Below are 20,917 nucleotides of genomic sequence, written 5' to 3'. Positions count from 1 at the left end.
TTCAGCGAAGAAAGTATACTTACCTGAAAATATATAACAACAGCAAACACGAAAACTGTAGCAATGAGGTTCATGAGATTGGGTAAATTCTGACGATAGAAAGCCTCCCTTAGAGCTCGAACTTTGTCTGTCCTGGTGGCCAGTAAATGAAAGAGAGCTATGACTGCACCCTCAAACTCGGTACCTGATAAATCAAGATAGAAATCGGCTGTAGCTTCATTACCCAAAGTTGTCCCCAAAGTCAAAACAAATAACCTTGAAGCTCCAGTACAAGGCAGAAAATATGAGTCAAAATAATTCATCTATGTTTACTTTATGATACAGCCATGTGTGGAGCTTCTAAAAAATATTTACATCATTGAGGCAAATATGTCTTTTTTTTTTTTTTCATAAATCTGAAGTTTTCTCAAGAGAGTATTCTTGATGAAAACAGATAAAGTAGAATAAACCAAAGCAAATATTTAGTTCATAATGATTTGCCTCACTTTTACTTTAGGGAAGGGAAAAGAACATTCGGAGGTGGGGTGGGGGGAGATGGGGAAAAGAAGCAGCAAAGCAGAATAAAGATGTCAGAGTTGAAAGACAGACATTACTCTACCAAGCTTGCCTTTAATTCATTTTACTAAGTATATTAATAAACCATCACCGCTATTTTCTTAAGGCTGGGACCAGGTTAGATGTTAACCATTACAAATCTTGGATGGCATTTGAGAGAAGTGGAGATGGGTAAGGGGAAACACAATGAAATATTTCATAATTTAGGTGCTATTACAAAGCCAAGGAGAACAGCAGCAAAAGTACTAGTACTCCCTGATGATGCAATAAATAATGTTTTTTTTAATCTGAAATCCACTACCTTTTTATCCCTCTAGGAATGCTGAAATCAGTCAAAATCAATGACTTCTGCAACAATGGCTTAGGCAAATAAATTTTTTTAAATGTTTGCAACCACTGAAATTTTAAATGAGCAGAGGCTAAATTTTAGATACTATTCGTTCTGAAGCAATAGTTCATACTCCACCAATCTCTGCTTATTAGCTTTGGAACACCTGACACCCGCTGTCGCCTGGGACAGCAAACCAGGGCGTCTGTCGGCAAGTCCTGCTCCACCACCTCGTGCTCCTCTCCGCACACACCCAGCCAAACCCGTGCAGTTGCGTCCCTGTGCGTTGTACCTCTGCCAGTGTTAATGGTAGTGGGACTAAAGGCCTTCCAGACAATGGTTTCACAGATGTTGGTGGCAATAAAGAGGGAAATCCCAGACCCCAAGCCGTAACCCTTCTGTAGCAGCTCATCTAACAGCAGCACAATCAAACCAGCAACAAACAACTGTGGGGAAAGAAATGCAAGTAAGCTGAAGCAAGAATAAACTCAGAAAGGGGCAGTGAACACCATTGACTACTTTCAAAGTACAGGCATTTTCAACACTAAAACCTAGTCGATGCAGTATCACTATTATGACACCCTGCATCTAACCCGATTTAGTTTCATCAGAAGCCAATTCTGCAAATGAGAGGATTGGAAATGTTGTTACATTATAAAGCAGACATTTTGACTTTTAAAGTATATTTATATTTCTCTTATAATGTTTAAATAAGGCCTATTGAAAAGCACCCTAAAACAAAAATGTTCATAGTTGTAGCATTTATGACAGCAAGAAACTGAAAAGCATTCCAAATAGCTTCAAGTAAGTAAAAGACCAAATGAATTACGATACAGTAACAAGATGCAATTTTATAGGCCATTAAAGGAGAAGCATGTGAACTATGCTGATACATTTTTAAGTATTACAGATTTTATATATGTGTATTATATATAATATAAAATATACAACAGAATAAGTCAAAAAGTAGAGCACAAATATGTACACAGATTATAACAATGTAAAAATGCATTCAATACATACGTGACAAAAACTTAATGTAAATCTGAAAACAATTAAGGGTTCACCGGGTTCTTAAGTTTATGATTCTTTTTTTAAAAAAAGAAAGCATACTAACTTTATGTGAAATTGAAAATTCTTAATTTTCCTGTTGGAGAACACATCAGTAAAAGTATGTATCAATTAGAAATAATCCATAGCTTTGCAAGTGACCTCTCTGGTCATGTGACTCCTTCCCCACACTTCAGTAACCTAACCAAGGGGGGAAGAAAATGTGCTTCTAGGCCCCCAATCTCACACCTGTCCCCACTTCAAAGACACCCTCCTACAGACGTGAGGAGATGCCCCTCCACTCCTCCCAGCTCTGAAGCCTCCCACCCTCGTTCCTTACTCATTTCACCCAATATCCCTGTTAAGAAAAAGAAAACTACAGTACACCGTTTGAAGCATGCTTACCTTACAGTGTTTTTTCTTTTCCTTAACTGTCATTTCAGTGGCTGTACAGAGCCTAACTTGTCTGTTTACAATCTTTAAGTTTGAATTTCAATGGACTGTAAAAAAGGTAAAATTCTCAAAACTTCTAAGAGAGCTCACAAATTCTTTACTGTTTGAAAACCAAGTTTACCAATTTGACAAGATAAAAGACAAGTTAGGACTTAGCTACTGAGATTTTATTTTGACCACAGTTATGTAATAAGTACATACTCCCCATCAGAAATACAGAAGCCCACCCTCTACAGGGCATGACAGCTGTCCACAAACCATCAGCCAACCAGACAGTGTTATCATGGACTTCTAATTAAATGACCTGTCCAAGGTCACACAGGCAGCTCTGAAACAACGATAATTCTCCAAACCCCTGTTCACACCAATGTCCATCAGACTAGAGGGTGATTCATTTATATCTGGTGAAAATCAAACTCGTGCTTCTCTAACTGGACAAAGGAATTACAGAGAAACCTAAATGAGAAATGGTTTCTATAACTAAAGGAATAAAAGATGGTAAAAAGCATGCATGCCTATGCGGAGAATGAGAAATCAGAAACTGACAGCATCTCATTGACTAGAACAGTTGATAAAAAAACTGAATACTAATTGCATGCTCTTCTAGAATGTTCAATACATATGACTCTCTAAAGTATGTATAAAAATAACACTTTAGGGCTTCCCTGGTGGCGCAGTGGTTGAGAGTCTGCCTGCCAGTGCAGGGGTCACGGGTTTGAGCCCTGGTCTGGGAAGATCCCACATGCCGCGGAGCAACTGGGCCCGTGAGCCACAATTGCTAAGCCTGCGCGTCTGGAGCCTGTGCTCCGCAACGAGAGGCCGCGATAGTGAGAGGCCCGCGCACCGCGATGAAGAGTGGCCCCCGCTCGCCACAACTAGAGAAAGCCCTCGCACAGAAACGAAGACCGAACACAGCCAAAAATAAATAAATAAATAATTAAAAAAAAAAAATAACACTTTAACATTTCAACCTTGCTCATGCGTGCACGCACACACACACAACTCAGTTTGACAAAATAATACTTACCTCTACTATGTGCCATGCACACTGATACTCTACTCTTTTTTAAAATTTTAATCAAGACCCACTATTTAGATTCCAAAACTCACTAGTGAAAAAACACTGACCATGTGAATGAAACAAGAATAATTAAGGTGAGAAATACCTTACATAACAGCATGCAAACAGTTTTCAAAATCTCTAGGTGGAAACACACTGATCTAATCACATCTCTTTAGCAAATCTACACATTTTCAATGTTAGCAAAGCCTTAAAAAGACGCAATGGGTCACTACCCACCTATGATCAAATGTGAAAAATTTCTCTACACATTAACACTAGAAGGATTAACCACAAGACAAATATTTGTGCACCAGAATTTATGTAAACAACTTAGTATATACCCACTTCACTTGTTTCGTTCCAGGAATTTAACTATTCCTTGATTTCTGGTACTGAAAAAAAATTAAAATAGCTTAACTCCAATTTTTATCAATTCAAATCCATAACCGACTTCATAAGAAGTCAATACTTTCACTAACTAACCCAGAACTGGTCAGCTGAGGTTCCTTAAGAATATAAATACGCCCTTACTAAAATACTAGAAAAATTTTACTGATGCATAATGTTCTAAGAGCTAAATGCCAATTTTGAGTGTCTTTTAGAAAGCAGGGTTATGCTAACTATGGGTCATAAAGCAAATGCTGTAAAGAAACAAAATAAGGCAAAAGTTGGTGTATCAGTATCCTCACGCCAAAGAACTGAAAGATACTAAAACCAGTTTTCAGAGGATCTTCTTTCCCATCCACTGCAACTCTTCTTCCTCTAATTCCTCGGGGTTATAAATTTGCCAGTCAAGGTGTTTTTTATTTTTTTTATAATTTTCTTACTTTTTCTTTTTGGCCACACTACGCGGCCTGTGAAACTTCCCTGACCAGGGATCAAACCCGTGTACCCTGCAGTGGAAGCACGGAGTCTTAACCACTGGACCACCAGGGAAGTCCCAAGGTGTTTTTTAAATGGAGAAATAATGACAAAGTTATCCTTTAAAGAAGTGTACCTTATACCAAATGGGAACTCACTGGGGCTCAGAAAACTACCTAATAGTCCATTAAAGATTCCTCCCCTGGTTAAAAGATGAAATATTTCCATTTCATTAGAAAAGCCCTGTGATATGTGATATGTGTTATTGATGCCCAATAAATACCTCAACAATCCCATTCTCCTTGTTCTGAATCATACTCACTAAACAATCTTCTTACTATGATTTGTTTCCTATATAAGATTTCCTATAAAAAAAAAAAGATGGTCAAGCATGCCAATCCGAAATGGTCGTATTTCTCAATGTATATATATACTAATAAACTGGTGTTTTAGTTTTATTTTAAACTATTTTTCTGACTTTGATCCTTTTGACCATTAAAAAAATTTTCTTCCTAAATTAATCCTAATTTCGTAGAGTGAACAAGAGGCATCTCAAGATAACCAGGACTCTAGACGTTCAGTGTTTAACTTAAGCAAGCTTCTTTTCAAATCCAGTAAATAACTAGTATATAACTTAAGTACAGTCCATTCCTGGGTAACTTCTCTAAAGGATTTTTAAGGACTACATGAGAGAAATATCTTCCAAACTTTACACATTTTAAGATACTTAGTAGAGGGAAAATCATGTTGGCCTTTAAAAATTCCATTCCAAAATATCCATTTAAAAAATCCATAGGGGCTTCCCTGGTGGCGCAGTGGTTGGGAATCTGCCTGCCAATGCAGGGGACACGGGTTCGCGCCCTGGTCTGGGAAGATCCCACATGCCACGGAGCAACTGGGCCCGTGAGCCACAATTGCTGAGCCTGCGCGTCTGGAGCCTGTGCTCCGCAACAAGAGAGGCCGCGATGGTGAGAGGCCCGCGCACCACGATGAAGAGTGGTCCCCACTTGCCGCAACTAGAGAAAGCCCTCACACAGAAACGAAGACTCAACACAGTCATAAATAAATAAATAAAAGAACGTGAATTTCTTTAAAAAAAAAAAAAAGCAAACTGGGCTATTCATTTCAGTAACAGTCAAGTGGTCTTAGTTTGCATTCAATTTCCAATCAGTTTCTCAATCTATTTCATCTGAAGTCTACATTACCCACTATAAAAAATACCTATTTAAAAAAAAAAAAAAAAATCCATAGGATATATATATGTGTGTTTATATGGTATTTCACTTACTGTAAGATACTATTATTTGTAACGCTATTATGTGTGCCATTAAGAAAGAAAAAAATAATTCAATTAAACTATGACACAATAACCTATTACAAAGAATTTTTTATTTTCTGCTTATAAAAAAGTTTAGACTTAGACATAGATCTTTATCATCTAACTTGCTCTTTCTGTGCCTCTGTTTATACACAATAACTCTTCATTTCAATAACAAATCACAGCAGACTGTTGGAAGACATTTTAAACAGCAGTTAAACTCAACAACATGTTATATCAACAATGCATATAACCAAGTGATATAAGGACGATATAAACAGCTTTGACCAAGTTGACGTACACATGCAGGCAATGCCTACCATCACGACCGCCACCTGGCTGACCGCACTTGTGACCGCATCAACTCTAAGAAAACATCCTGATTTCAGAGACATCAAAATGTGAAAAATGTGCATCTTAGAATCAGTGAAATACAGTTGATTGATCCATAATTCTTTATTAGACATCTACAGGGCTATTACAATAAATTTTAATTTTTAACATCAACACAACTTATACATGTCACTTCGATAAAGTAAGAAAATGAGTATGTCAACCACCTAAAGAATTGTTTCAAAAGAAAAAAAGGAACAAACTTTTTTGTTATCCATACGAAAAATTGGATTTCTTACCTGAATGATGATAAGGAGACAGATTCCAGCACCCATTTCAGCGGGATCCCCATACATGCCCGTCATGACATACACAATGGCTTGCCCAATGGTAATGATCATACCAAATACTGACAAAAATTGGGGGAAAAGGAGTACATGCTTATAACCAAAGACAAAAAAGACTAGAAAAACATCTTTGCCACAAAATTCTCAAATTTGGAAAAGGCTCTTTATTAATTGTATTGATGCTCACGTTTCTGGGCTCCATTGAATAGGGCTCTATCTTTGGGTGTATCTCCAACTTCAATGATTTTGGCTCCAGCTAACAACTGCATAATCAAACCAGATGTTACAATTGGGGAGATACCCAATTCCATTAACGTTCCTGTAAAGGAAGGGGAAAAAAGTAAATAATCTTTACGATATCCAATGCAGATTAATTTAGAAGAGTCCCAGTCCTTAATTATGTCTATAAAATACATGTTAAGTTAACAAGCAAATTTTCATTTCCTAAACATTAACTGCTAAAAAAACCCTCTCATTTATTAACACAACCTCACAACAATGCATTGAATCAAAATTACTATAAATACTACCAAAATGTAAATTTCTGTGAATTCTAAACTTAAATTGTTAAAGAAATCCTTTGAAAGAAATTGTCCAAGATTTCTGTCCAAATCACTATTTTTAAAATTTACACTAAACATTTTAACGCAGGATTTTAAAAGCCCAAAAATTAAATAACAAGTTAATAAAAAGATATTTAAGAATATCTGTGACTCTCCTAATTCAAAATATAAAATTATATATAAAGTCATCAAAATCAATGTTGTAGAATATTGAGTGGCATGAAAAATGTTAATGACATAGTGGATAGGAAAAATATTCAAAAATAGCGTGTACAGTTTGATTTCATTTAATATTTAAGTGGAAAATCATTTCCTGTTATTTTAGTCTGGTTATCAAGATGTTTCTATTGTTAATGAACTTATCTACGAAACAGACTCACAGACATAGAGAACAGACTTGTGGTTGCCAAGGGGGAGGGGGTTGGGAAAGGGACAGATTGGGAGTTTGGGATTAGCAGATGCAAACTATTATATAGAGAATGGATAAACAACAAGGTCCTACTGTATAGCACAGGGAACTATATTCAATATCCTGTGATAAACCATAATGGAAACGAATATGAAAAAGAATGTATATATGTATAACTGAATCACTTTGCTGTACAGCGGAAATTAACACAACATTGTAAATCAACTATACTTGAATAAAATAAATTTTAAAAAAACATGGCATCTTAAATGGATTCTTCATGTTTTCTCAGATACTTCCTCAATGGTAAAAGATAAAAATATGTCTTATCGTTAAAGCTAGTAGGCAGGTAGGTAGATTTCTTTTTATATCAAATCACCAAAATTTAAAACTGTCAAATGGATCTAGTCCAAAAATTAATCCAGTCAAGCTTTAATGAACATTTCATTTAGGAAATATGGCACTTCCACTCAGTAGGGAAAAGAAGGATAAATGGACCTTGGCAAATAACTGGCCATTTATAGAAAATTAAGCCTAGATTCCTTATCTCATGACTTACATTAAAATAAAGGCCACAGATTTAGAAAATATAACCATAAAAGACAAAATACAAAAGTACCAGAAGTGAGTATGTTTATAATCTTGGAAAAAAAAAAGCCTTTCTAAGCCTTTCTATAACAAAATACATAAAGGCCACAAGCAAAAAGATGGACGATATGATTAGATACAACTATGAAACCTCCACGTGGCAAAAGACAGGGTAATAGTTAAAAGAAAAATGTTCGAACACAAGTAACAAAGAGCTCGTATGTCTAAAGGGCAAAGAATTCTTACAAATGAATTTTAAAATGAACAAACAGCAGGGAAATAAGTCAGAGAAAGACAAATACTATATGATATCACTTATAAGTGCAATCTAAAAAATACAACAAACTAGTGAATATAACAAGAAAAGAAGCGGGCTCACGGATACAGAGAACAAACTAGAGGTTACCAGTGGGGGTGGGCGGGGGCAATACAGGGTGGGGAGTGGGAGGTTAAAACTAATGGGTATAAGACAGCCTCAAGGGTGTGTTGTACAACACAGGGAATATAGCCCCCCCCCCAAAAAAAATAGAAAAATAAAAAAGATAAATGGCATGGCCACTCCCAAAAATGCTCTTTTCTCAGGAAAATACCAACAACATAGGAGGAAACCCCAGCACCCAAATCTGTACTATGTAACCCTGAAACTGTAACCAAAGCTGGCTGGGTCTGGTGGAAATCCTGGTAATTTGTAATTCTGAACTGAGAACTGAAGAACCCAGGAGTTGCTGAAGCTAGATCACAAAGACAAGGTTCCCTGTCCCTGCTGCTGAGGTCTGAAAGCTGGTTCTCTCTCCACAAGGCTTAGTTGTTCTACCTCCTCTTTGGGTTCCAAAAAATGACTAGTATCCTTCCAGTAAATTCCATTTTTGTGTTTAAACCAGTCAGTAATTTCCTATGACTTATAACAAGTCCACTCATAGAAGAAATACAAATATTCAATAAAAATATAAGATGATGTTCAAGCTCACCAACACATAAAGAAAAACAAATTAAATAACAGATACCAATTTTTACCTGTCTAACACAAAGACTAAAGGACAAATATTATCCACTGTTGAAAGAGAAATGGTCATTCTCATACACCATAGCAGAGTGTGTAAAATAATTCAAAGATTTTGGAAGACAATTTAACAGTATCTATCAAAAATTTAAGTGTACATTCCTTGTAAACAAACAGTTAAACTTCTAGAAATTCATTCTATTAAAAACTTACAGAAGAATGTGATAGTAGTCATGGTAGCATTGATTATAATGATATAAAATTGGGAAAAAAACTACATGTATGACAGCAGATGCTACAGGCCTTAGGGTCATACCTAAAACACACTCCTTACTGTCTACAAGCCTCATAATCTGGCTCTTGGATTCATCTGCAGCATCATGTCCTACCACGTTTCCCCTTCCCTTTTTTCTTCCAATCACACCATCCTCCTCATTGTTCTTGGAACACATTAAGCATACTCGCACCTCAGGGCCTTTGCACTTGCTATTCCCTAGAAGGTTCCTCCCCCAGATCTTCACACGGCCTTCTCTCATGTCCTGCAGGTCTCTGCTCAAATGTCCCTTTCCCCTCCCAAGATACAGTTCATGTAGAGTCTACCTCCCCAAATAGAGTAACATAAACTCCACAACAACAGCATCACTGTCTTGATCACTGCTCTAATCTCAGCACCTAGCACAAAGCTCCACTCATAGGAAGAACTCAATAAATACCTGAATGAATGATTAAAGAAATCATGGCACATCCATATAATGGAATAGTATATGGCCATTCAATGAAATAGGTCATCCAAGATATTAAGTAAACACACCAAGTAGCAGAATAGTTATATAGTAGATCTTATTTTTCAGTTTTTAAAAAAAGTATATAAATTCATATATATGAATATATATTCAGATAAAAGGTCTAGATGGTTATTCACCAATCTGTTTTCTTCCCAGGAGTTACCCCTGAGAAGCGAGACCTTCATTTTCAGCTTTATACAAATCTGAAATGTTGGTGCATTTTTTTATAACAAACAAATGTTACTTTTTTGATGTAGGAAAAAACCCACCCCAAAAGCCCCTCCTGATCCAGGCCCTCCCTATCTCTCAGCCTCACTGACCAGCATCCCCCACCCGAATCCCCGGCCTGCACCCCGTGTCTTCATACATGTGTGCTGTGACTCAGGCTTCCCTCTCCCGACAGTCCACAGGCTGAATTCCAACCCAAATGCTCTCCCAGCATCATCTCCTCCCTGGCACTGCAGATCAGTCTTTCAGTCCCATGAGAAACTCAAGAATACACTTCAGAGAGTCCAGGAAATCTCCTGAGATTTTATGAAAAATCTGCACGTGTGAATGTACGTGCATTTTTCTAGGGAGAGTACAGATAAATTTAATTAGATTCTCAAAGGAAACATGACCCACAAAAGGATGGAGAACCAAAGCTCTAGACAATGCTAATCACTCCATTCTGTCGTAACTCTATACTCTGTACATACTTCTATTATTACAATAAATACACAGTTTTGTAATTATCTTCATGTTTGTCTCTTCTCCTAGGCAATGAGTTTCTTTTACCATATACTGCCCCTCCCCATAGACATCAAAAAATAGTTGTTTCCACATTTTCACATCTATTTGATGTCAGTACTAACATGGAGGCAAAAGAAAAGCAGCATATACCTCTGTTGGATGCAAGAATAACTCTCATCCAGTAGAAAGGATCTGCAGAATCTGATGACATGATTCCAAATAGTGGTATCTATAAGATTACATAAAATATTTTATAAAAATGTATTATATAAATTAAGTTTGAACTTAATTTATAATGCATTCACTTAATATTTGCAATAGTTAAAAAAAACCACTACTTCTCATGTTCAATAACAAAACAAGCATACCTTAAAAGTAAAGTTCTTTAATGAAAATAAAAACAATGGGAATCATTACCTACAACATTTCACTAGTAAATATTCCTATCAGTATGGAGATTTGTTGCACAACAATGTGAATATATGTAACACTACTGAACTGCACACTTAAAAATGGTTAAGTTGATAAATTTTATGTTTTTGCAATGAAAGAAAATGCTCCTATCAGTACAGGATATATCTACCACATCACAGAATAATCTTGGAAAGCTATGGGTACTAGTGACAGCCACGGCCATACTCCAAATGTAAGACTGAAGATGAGATATACAGTAGAATACTATGCAGCCATTAAAAATTACACTATGAAGCTTGCAACAGTATGAGGATGTGCTTATGTTGTAATATTAAGTATAAAACAATGGTTCTCAAACTGGGGCAACTTTGCCCCCCCAGGGGACATCTGGCAATATAGGAAGACACTTTTGGTTGTCCCAACTTGAGGGGGGTGCTACTGGCATTAGTGGGTAGAGGTCAGAGATGCTGAACATCCTACAATGTATGGGACAGTCCCCCACCGCAAAGAATTATCCAGCCTAAACTTCAGTGCCATTGTTGAGAAAACCTAGTATAAAAAGAATGGTATGAAATTGTATAAATAAAGTAAAAGATCAACATTGTAAAAATATGCATAGAAGAAAAAACTAGGTGTAAATATTTTTTAAAATCTTGAACAGTGATTATTCACAGGTGATGGGATTATTGTTGACTTTTTTCTCCTTTATTCTTTTCAGCATTTATCATATTTTCTATAATGAACACATAATACTTTTTAATCAGAAAAAAAAAAAACCTTAACTTCAGAATGCTTCCTATTATACGACCCATGTTTAGAACACAGCACTTGGCCATAACCCCTCCCTCACCATGTGGGAGAAAAATACACTTCCAATTTCAAAAACCTTCCCTATATGAAGTTGATTTAAAAAAAAAAAAAAAAAAGTTCCAAAAGATGCTGCCAGCAATCTTAAACAGGTCATCTGGTCAACCTAAACCTCTTTGGACATCTGAATATATTAGCTGGGTTAGCAAAAGAAAGAAGCACAATATTTTGTGTGCACCCTATAGATGCAAACACTCTTCAGCTAATGTGAGAGATGGGGAGAAAGGAAGTTATTGAATAAAAACCAATTAACACTACAGGATAGTCCATATCACAATATTCCCTAAGTGGGGGAGAGACCAATCAATCAAATTACTTTCCTTAATTGAGTCTTGTAGAGATAGCCATTACCTCCATGATTAGATGCTTTGCAGGGTAACAAACAAGAAAGTCAGCCAACCATCCCTAAGTAATGGTATTCCCTCTGTTCCCATAGTCAACAGGATTAAACTCAGTGTCTAACTTTACTCCTCTTAGTAAATTCCATAGTTACAGGACCACGTCCAACAAGCGCAGCAACAGGAGCTATTTTCTAGGACTCTCAAAGTTGCAGAGGTTCAGGCTTTGCCCTATATTACATAAAATAATCAGTTTCAACTTCACAAAATACAGTATACACTTCAGAGAAACAAGCATTTCATGCTTGAATGGAAACCCTGAACCAATCAGATGGACAAATAGAACATTAGTAGTAGGGATCTCCAAAGGCAGTGGGCACTGAAACCAAGCAAGATATTTCTGGGCTAAAATGGCAAGCCGTGATCAAGTTACAGAATTTCCCTCCCCAATACATAAGAAAACACATTTTTCAAAACATGTAAAATAGTAAAAGAATTTAAAAATCTAAAGGAAAAAAATCTATAAAGCAGCCAAACAAGAAAAAGAATCATAAACTTGATGGTCATGGGCGGGGAGAAAACAACAGACGATTGAGGAATAGGGACTCAGCATGAAACTGCTCCAACCATCACAAAGGGAAGGCCACAGAACCCCCAGAATCCCCAAAACACTCCAAATCTGGAGAAGAGCGGGTTGCACAGATACCCTAATCTTTCCTGCCTCCTTTGGCAGCTGAGAGGAAATGGATGAGAGAAGCCAGGAACGGGGCTTTCCCTGGTGCAATTGACAATTACAGGGCTACACTGAATCAGGAACTGGGGAGCGATCTGAGGTCAGCAATGGAATAAAGCCCTCCTCAGTCAGGTGGTGAGGACCCTCACAAGACACATAACAAAAGTCTAGCAAGAGAGCAGAGCCCAGGTGGCATTTATGGCACTTCTCTCAGCTGGTCTCACCTCCCACCATTCCCTCAAGCTAAAAAAACACTATGGAGAACACGAGACCCCAAACCCTTCAACTGTGGCTGGGAGGGGAAAACTGTGGCTCTCTCTGTTTGAGATTCAGTGGAAGGAGAATCAAGAAATCACCAGCCCTGGGCCAAACTGCCTAAGTGTGAGAAAGACAAAAAGGTACAGCTTGACAACCATGTAAACACATTACAGAAAAAAAAATAATGAAGTAACATAAAATGCATAAATTAATTTATGGCATGAAACAGTCATGAGAAATGTCACACTTTAAGAAATGTAACTCAAGTTATGTTTTCTTCTTCTTGGGTTTTCTTGGGTTCCAGCTGCAAAGTTGCAAATATTTACTATCTGGCCCTTTACAGAAAAAATGTTTGCAGACCCTTGGATTAGAAGATTCAATATTGTTAAGATGGTAATGCTCTCTAAATTGACCTATATATTCAAAGCAATAAAAATCATAATGTGGGCTTCCCTGGTGGCGCAGTGGTTGAGAATCTGCCTGCCAATGCAGGGGACACGGGTTCGAGCCCTGGTCTGGGAAGATCCCACATGCCGCGGAGCAGCTGGGCCCGTGAGCCACAACTACTGAGCCTGAGCGTCTGGAGCCTCTGCTCTGCAACAAGAGAGGCCGCGATAGTGACAGGCCCGCGCACCGCGATGAAGAGTGGCCCCCACTCGCCGCAACTGGAAAAGCCCTCACACAGAAACGAAGACCCAACACAGCCAAAAATAAACATAATAAATAAATAATAAATAAAAATTAAAAAAAAAATCATAATGCCAGGAGACTTTCTTAAAGAAAATGACAAGCTGATTCTAAAATTCAGATGGAAATATGAGTGACCTAGAATAGACAAAATCATTTTGAAAAGAACAAAGTTGGATGACTTTTACAACCTAATTACAGGACTCAGTTTAAAGCTACATTAATCAAAAGAGTTATGGTTTACCATAACGATGGAATATCATCAATGGAACAGAACTGAGAGTACAAAAATAGATCCATGCTTATATGGCTAACTGATTTTCAACAAAGATGCCAAAGTAATTCAATGGAGAAACGAGAGCCTTTTCAACAACTGGTTATGCATATAGAAAAAAATGAACCCTAACCTTACCTCACGCCATACACAAAAATTAACTTGGAATAGATCATAGACCAAAACATACAAGCTAAAACTGTAAAATATTTAGAAGAATACAGGAGAAAATCTTCACAACCTTAAAATAGGCAAACATTTCTTAGATAGGAAACAAAAACCATGAGCAATCAAAGAGAAAGATAAAATGAACTTCATCGAAATTAAAAACTTCTGCTCTTCAAAAGATATTGTTAAGAAAATGAAAAGGCAAGCCATAGACTATGAGAAAATATTCACACTACATATATCTCATGAAGGACTTGTATCCAGAAAATACTTTAAAATGCATATAATTCACCAATCAGACAAAAATGCAGTTTTTTTTAATGGGCAAAATATTTGGGGAAAAAACACTTTACAAAAGATAAATACCCAATAAGCATATGAGAAAGCTGCTCAATATCATTTACCAGGGAAATACAAGTTAAAACCTCACCATGGAGAAAAGAGAACCTTCCTACACTTTGATGGAAATGGAAAACAGGAGGGTCCTTAAAAAACGAAAAATAGAGCTACCATAAAATCCAGCAATCTCACTCCTAGGTATATGACCAGAGAAAACTCTAATTCAAAAAGATACATGCACCCCAATGTTGACAGCAGCATGATTTACAACAGCCAAGACATGGAAGCAACCTAAGTGTCCATCAGCAGGCGATTGGTTTAAGATGTGGGTGTGGGTGTGTGTGTGTGTGTGTGTGTGTGTGGGTGTGGGTGTGGGTGTGGGTGTGTACAATGGAATATTACTCAGCCATAAAAAATGGAATACTGGCATTTGCAGCAACATGAATGGACCTAGACAATATTATACTTAGTGAATTAAGTCAGAGAAAGACAAATATCATTTATATGTAGAATCTAAAAAATAACATAAATGAATCTATAAACAAAACAGAAACAGACTAACAGACATAGAAAATAAACTTTATGGTTACCAAAGAGAGAGGGGGGAGGGATAAATTAGAAGTACGGGGTTAACAGATACAAACTGCTATACATAAAATAGATAAGCAACAAGGATTTACTGTATAGCACAGGAAGCTATATTCAATATCTTATAATAACCTATAATAGAAAATAATCTGAAAAAATATATATATATATAACTGAATCACTTTGCTGTACACCTGAAACTAACACAATATTATAAATCAACTATACTTCAATTAAAATAAAAACAAAAAAACCTCATCCATTAGAATGGCTAATATTAAAATGCTGAACAATGCCAAGAATAAACAACAATGCAGGGCAACCAGAACTATACGGCACGGCTGATGGGACCACTTGGAAAAGAGTTAGTTTCTCACAAAGTTGAACATACATTTACCATAAACCTTAGCAATTCTACTCATAGGTATTCACCCAAGAGAAATGAAAACAAATATCCACAGAAAGTCTTGTACAGGAATGTTCATAGCAACTTTGTTATAGCCAAAATCTGGAAACAACCCGAATGTCCAACAACAGGTGACAAGATGAACAAACTGTGATACAATCAACATGGATACAATCAACACCATGGATGAATCTCAAAAAGCTGATGAAGAAGTTAGACACTGTATCACTCCATTTACATGAAATTCTAGAAAAGACAAATCAAATTATAGAAATAGCAGATCAGTGGTTGCCTGAGAATGGGGTGAGGTGGGAATTGACTAAGAAAGAGTACAAGAAACATTCTGGAGTAACAGAAATGTTCTATACCCACTGAGGTAGTAGGTATGTAGATGTATACATTTGTCAAAATTCTTTAAAATGTACACTTAAAAATGAGTATATTTTGCTGTACATAAATTATACCTTTAAAAAGTTGATTTTTTTTTTTGATGGAGGGGAGCGGAATTTCCAAGATGTTAAAACAAGATGGTAGGAATATGGATGATTCTTCTTTTTTTCTACTTGTCTGTATTTTTCAAAAGTTCACTCTCCCTGACCAAGCAAAAGAATTTTCAACAAAGTATAATAGTAAAATATTTTAATGATCAAATAGTTTCACTTTTCAAAAAAATATATTTGGCTTTTCCCCAGATTATGGACTTTATTTGTTCTACTCCTTCCCCATGTAATTTTTTTAAACTTTCTTATATGTATATTGGTACTTTTCAAACCCTCAAAGAACTTTACTTAAATTATCTAATTTAATCCTCACAATACAATAACCCTGTGACATGGGCAGGTCACATTTTATCCTCATTTTATGAACTTAATCTCTGTAAAATTTTACTAAAAAGCATCATTGAACTTTATTAATTTATAAACACAGAATATCCCTAGGATTCTAGAATTTGGCTTTTGGGGATTTTTTAATTAATACATACTATTTACAACATGATTAAAAGCAAACAAAGTGGAAAAAATTTGCCCTATACGTGTCAAAGATTTAACACTTTTATATATAAAAACCTGTCATAAATCAATTTCAAAAAAAAATCTCAAGAAAAAAATAGGTAAAGATCATTAACTGAAAAGTAAGGGGAAAGAAGAAAATATGTTCAAACCCACTAGTAAACCAAAAGAAATACACAGTAGAAGAAGATAACCATTTTCACTATCAACTCAGATTAATGATGAGTTGATTAATGATGATGCTCCTATTTACAAAAGCAATCTAAATGTCCATTGACAGATGAATGGATAAAGAAGATGTGGTGTGTGTGTGTATATATTATATACACACACACACATATATGAACATATACATACATATATATACTATGGAATATTACCCAGCCATAAAAAAGAATGAAATGATGCCATCTGCAGCGACATGGATGGACACAGAGATTATCATACTAAGTGAAGTAAGTCAGAAAGAGAAAGACAAATACCATATGATATCGCTTATATGTGGAATCTAAAATATAACACAAATGAACTTATTTATGGAACAGAAACAGACTCACAGATATAGAGAACAGACCTGTGGCTGCCAAGGGCGGGGGGAGAGGATGGATTGGGAGGTTGGGGTTAGCAGATACAAACTATTATATACATAATGGATAAACAACAAGGTCCTACTGTATAGCACAGGGAACTATATTCAGTATCCTGTAATAAACCATACTGGAAAAAAATATGAAAAAAAAATATGTATATGTATAATGAATCACTTTGCCGTACACCAGAAACTAAGATAACATTGTAAATCAACTACACTTCAATAAAAATTAATTTTTAAAAAATGATGATGCTCAAAATAATTCAGTATATTTACTATTTGAACTAAAATAAGTTTCTCAAATTCTAACCAACCAAGACCTTAGAATAACAGTACAGACATTTGTTTAATGTTTGGTTACATACCTGACAACATACTAAGAAGATGAAGAGAGTTATAGCAGTCCATAGTACCTTCTCTCTAAACTGGATCTGTGCAAGAAAACAAAGAATGATCAGTCAAAACTAAGAAATAGCAAACATAAAGAAAACTCCGTATTAAAGCTTAACCAGCATTCCCCATCATGACATGCTCCTATTATTTACTTTTAAAATACTCTCGCCCTAGTTAGTAGCAGCTAAAGCAAACAGCTAAACTTCTCAAACATCTTTCTTTACTTTTTCGAGAATTAAGTACAACTTAAATACAGGCTGGCCTCAAGGCACTGTACCACATTAATTGAGACTGAAAAGGACGAAAAGACACAGATCTAATATGCACACATTTCAGTTAACACTGTATATTGTGCAAAGCTAGGACTGCCTGTAATATTATTCTGTGAATGTTTCATAGAATATGAAAAGCTAAAGTTTCTTGGGATGTCTTACATGTAACTGGAACAACTATTTTTATAACCTCAAAGCAATAAAAAAAGAAATATACTTCTAAATAAAACAGTGAGTTTAACAGAAGTCTTACTTAGCTCTTTTTAGTCCCTATTCTGGTTAGTTCCATGCGAAATTGAACATACAGTAAAAGAGGAATGTCTGGGAACTGACCAGTTTGGGATTAACAATATTTCTGGAATTGAAATGCCTCAGTTCCAAAAGCGTACAATGATGGAAGAACAATTAGATGTGGTCAATATCTTCCGAATGCATTTCTGTGATTTTTTTCTTTGCATTGAACGAATCAAGAAATGGGAGGTATATACCTGCACAGTTGCAATCCATTTATGTGAAACAGTTGTACTCATCAAAACTGACCCAACAGACTGGGTCATTCCTAGTGCGGTAGACCACAATGGACAGGAGAATACTATATCTTATAACACACAGACCAAAGAAACACTTGGTTTGGAAACGTTACAACTTAAAGAACAGTCATTTTTGAAACCATGAGATAAACTAGATTTAAAAGGTCTACACTAGTTTTATTCACTTTGTGCCTCTTGCAAGAAGGAACAGGTAATATTTTTCCAATTACAACCAGAAAAAGGTTGGGGAAAATAAATCAATCTAGATAGTTTAACAGAATAAGTCATTTAGCTACCCTCTATATTACTAAAATATTATACTTACTTTCCTTTCAGGTTTCTGAATTTCTGGTAGAACTGCACAGAAAGGTTTGATAACTTCTAAAAATTTGACTGTTAAAAAATAAAAAAAGAATAAATGTCCCTATTACAAAGTTTTTAAAAAGAGGTGTATCTTTTCACAGAATCAAATACAAATGTTTTCTTTTAATGGCAACCCATCCCACCCACACCCCCCAAAATGAATTAATCATAATGCTCTCCATTTCAAATACATAAGGGAAGAGAAATAATTCACGGGACAAAGGAGCCCAAAAGGTTTAAGGGCTGGTCAGCAGAAGCAAAGTAATACAAGTATCCTTGTACCACAATTTTGCTCCCTCATGCTTGAATCCCACCCCTTCTACATATACAGAAAAGGAATAATTCAGTGAGCACCACTACATCAAAAAGAGCAAATGCAGTCTACTCACAAGACCATGCATTACAGAAGGAAATAGGACATATCAGAGAAGGAAAGTACAACAGGAAATGGGCTGTAACTGCAGGACTGACTTAATTTGGGACTGAAAAATGCTGAAATGAATAAATGAGAAAGATCACGGAACAACCTTCTATAGGTAGGTTTTCAAAGTACTGTATACAATCTCTACTTCATTTCACTAAGTCGCTATTCATTGCTTGGTCGCTCTCCCACAAAAGGATCTCAAAGTACTTGTGTATGTACAATCATCAGCCCAGAGAATGACAACTACATTTCATTAGAAAGTACTGTTTTCCCAGACAACTCGTAATATTGAAAAGATAAACCAAGGTTCTTTAAGGATAGGCACTCTCTTCTGGCACGGCTTAAGTCAAAGTCCTGCCAAAGAATTGAAGGATGAAGATGATAATCTCTCAGTCTCTGTCAGCGTCAATAATGTACAGAAACACAAAAAGCCACAACTAGGTGTTAGTTATGATCATCTTCCCTTACGAACACTGGATTCTGTATATATGAACATCAGGATATTTTTAAACTGACATGGGTAATTACACTTCAGCAGTTAGCCAAAAGTTGACCACACTGTATTTTTTTTCTTTTTTTTTTAAATTTATTTTATTGAAGTATAGTTGATCTGACTATACTATCTTTTTATAAAACCTCTCAAAATGATGGCAGCCACTGATGTTTGACAGAATTCAGAAATTCTCATGGGCAGATGTTTGTTACCCAAGTACCATTTCAGACGACCTGGAAAGCAAATCTGAATTATGAAAGTGTTCATCTCTAATGTAAAACCAATGTCAATCACATCGGGAAACTTCCTAGAATCCCTTTACCCCTTCTCCTTCCCACTTCCACCCAAGCTACCCTCCCTGATCTCTTGGCTTACGATAATCTGTGTTGGAGTATTCATATAAAAAGCAATACTTTTTTGTCTGCCACTTGTCTATTCTTGTGCTGCAGAATTTAACCCATTATACTGCTAATTCAAGACCAAGGGTCTCCTCTACTTCCTTTCCAGCTTCCCCCAAATGTCCACTAGTTAGCTAGCTGGCCAGTGGGTGCACAGCTTGGGTTTGCGGGAATCCATTCATACAACAGTCACCCCAACAGCTATGTAAGTATATCTGTGAAAGTTCCTGGTGTTGAGGGTTTGGGAGAGGGCCCTCAAAAGATCCCCATTATGCAAGGCCTTGTCCCTAAGGCTTATACAACCTGAGACACGCTGAGTTTTCAGTACACGCTACAGAATGACTGAAATGAAAATTTTAAGGAAAACTTTATGCCACCAATCGCCTCCTTTCCTCCCCGAAACTACACGCCATGCATCACTTTTTAAAAAATGAAACAAGTCAGGGACCTTCATTCATCACAACTAACATGCTAAGGAACGGTGATTTGGGACTAAAAATATGAGTTTCCTAAGCTCCTGAAAAATTAAAAGTGGTCCAGGTTTCCCCTGGTTCCCTAACTCCCCGCCCCCAAAACCAATGGCCTCTCCGCGCCGTGCGCCGCTCCTCGCCACCCACCGAGATGCGCAGACCCCCGACCGCCGGGTCCCGGCCCCGCAGCCGGCCCGGGCGAGGCCTCGCACGGCTGGAGAAGCCTCCGCGGAGGCCCCCGGCTCGCGCCCTCCTCAGCGGCCCGGCGCACCCCGCGCCTCCCCGGCCCGCGGGCTAAGCGACCCCGGGCGGTCGCCTGCCCCACCGCCCGCGGCCCGTCGGCACCCGCGCCCGCGGCGAGGGCCTCGCCGCCGCTACTCACTGCCCATGGCGGCGGCTAGAGCGGCCCAGCGGGGCCCTGCGACCTCGGCGCGGCCTTCGCTCGGGTCCCGCTGATCGGGCCTCAGCGCCCGTTCCCGACGCGCTCCGGCCCGCCCCGCGCAGGCTCCGCCCCG

General features: G+C 37.2%; 1 protein-coding gene across 12 annotated transcripts in view; it reads right to left on the bottom strand.

Annotated features, from left to right (window-relative positions):
* The window catches only part of SEC61A2 (SEC61 translocon subunit alpha 2), a 27,858-nt gene extending 6,941 nt beyond the window's left edge, over window positions 1–20,917 (bottom strand). Inside the window, exons 1-8 of one of the 12 annotated variants that reach the window (XM_082385553.1) lie at window positions 20,785–20,917; window positions 18,580–18,647; window positions 17,425–17,490; window positions 10,536–10,614; window positions 6,496–6,627; window positions 6,261–6,370; window positions 1,176–1,329; window positions 24–184 (exon numbers count right to left, since the gene is read on the bottom strand). In XM_082385553.1, coding sequence (XP_082241679.1) covers window positions 24–184; window positions 1,176–1,329; window positions 6,261–6,370; window positions 6,496–6,627; window positions 10,536–10,614; window positions 17,425–17,490; window positions 18,580–18,647; window positions 20,785–20,791 — 777 coding nt within the window. In that variant the 5' untranslated portion in view covers window positions 20,792–20,917. Of the gene's footprint in view, window positions 1–23; window positions 185–1,175; window positions 1,330–5,680; window positions 6,008–6,260; window positions 6,371–6,495; window positions 6,628–10,535; window positions 10,615–17,424; window positions 17,491–18,579; window positions 18,648–19,144; window positions 20,647–20,784 lie in introns of those variants that run through there. The other 11 variants (XM_082385556.1, XM_082385557.1, XM_082385558.1 and 8 more) reach the window with 11 other exon arrangements.

Source organism: Balaenoptera borealis (assembly GCF_965194805.1).
Source record: "Balaenoptera borealis genome assembly, chromosome: 3".
NCBI classification, from domain to species: Eukaryota; Metazoa; Chordata; class Mammalia; order Artiodactyla; family Balaenopteridae; genus Balaenoptera; species Balaenoptera borealis.
Note: the sequence above shows the minus strand (reverse complement) of the source record. Positions and strands in the feature narration are given on the sequence as shown.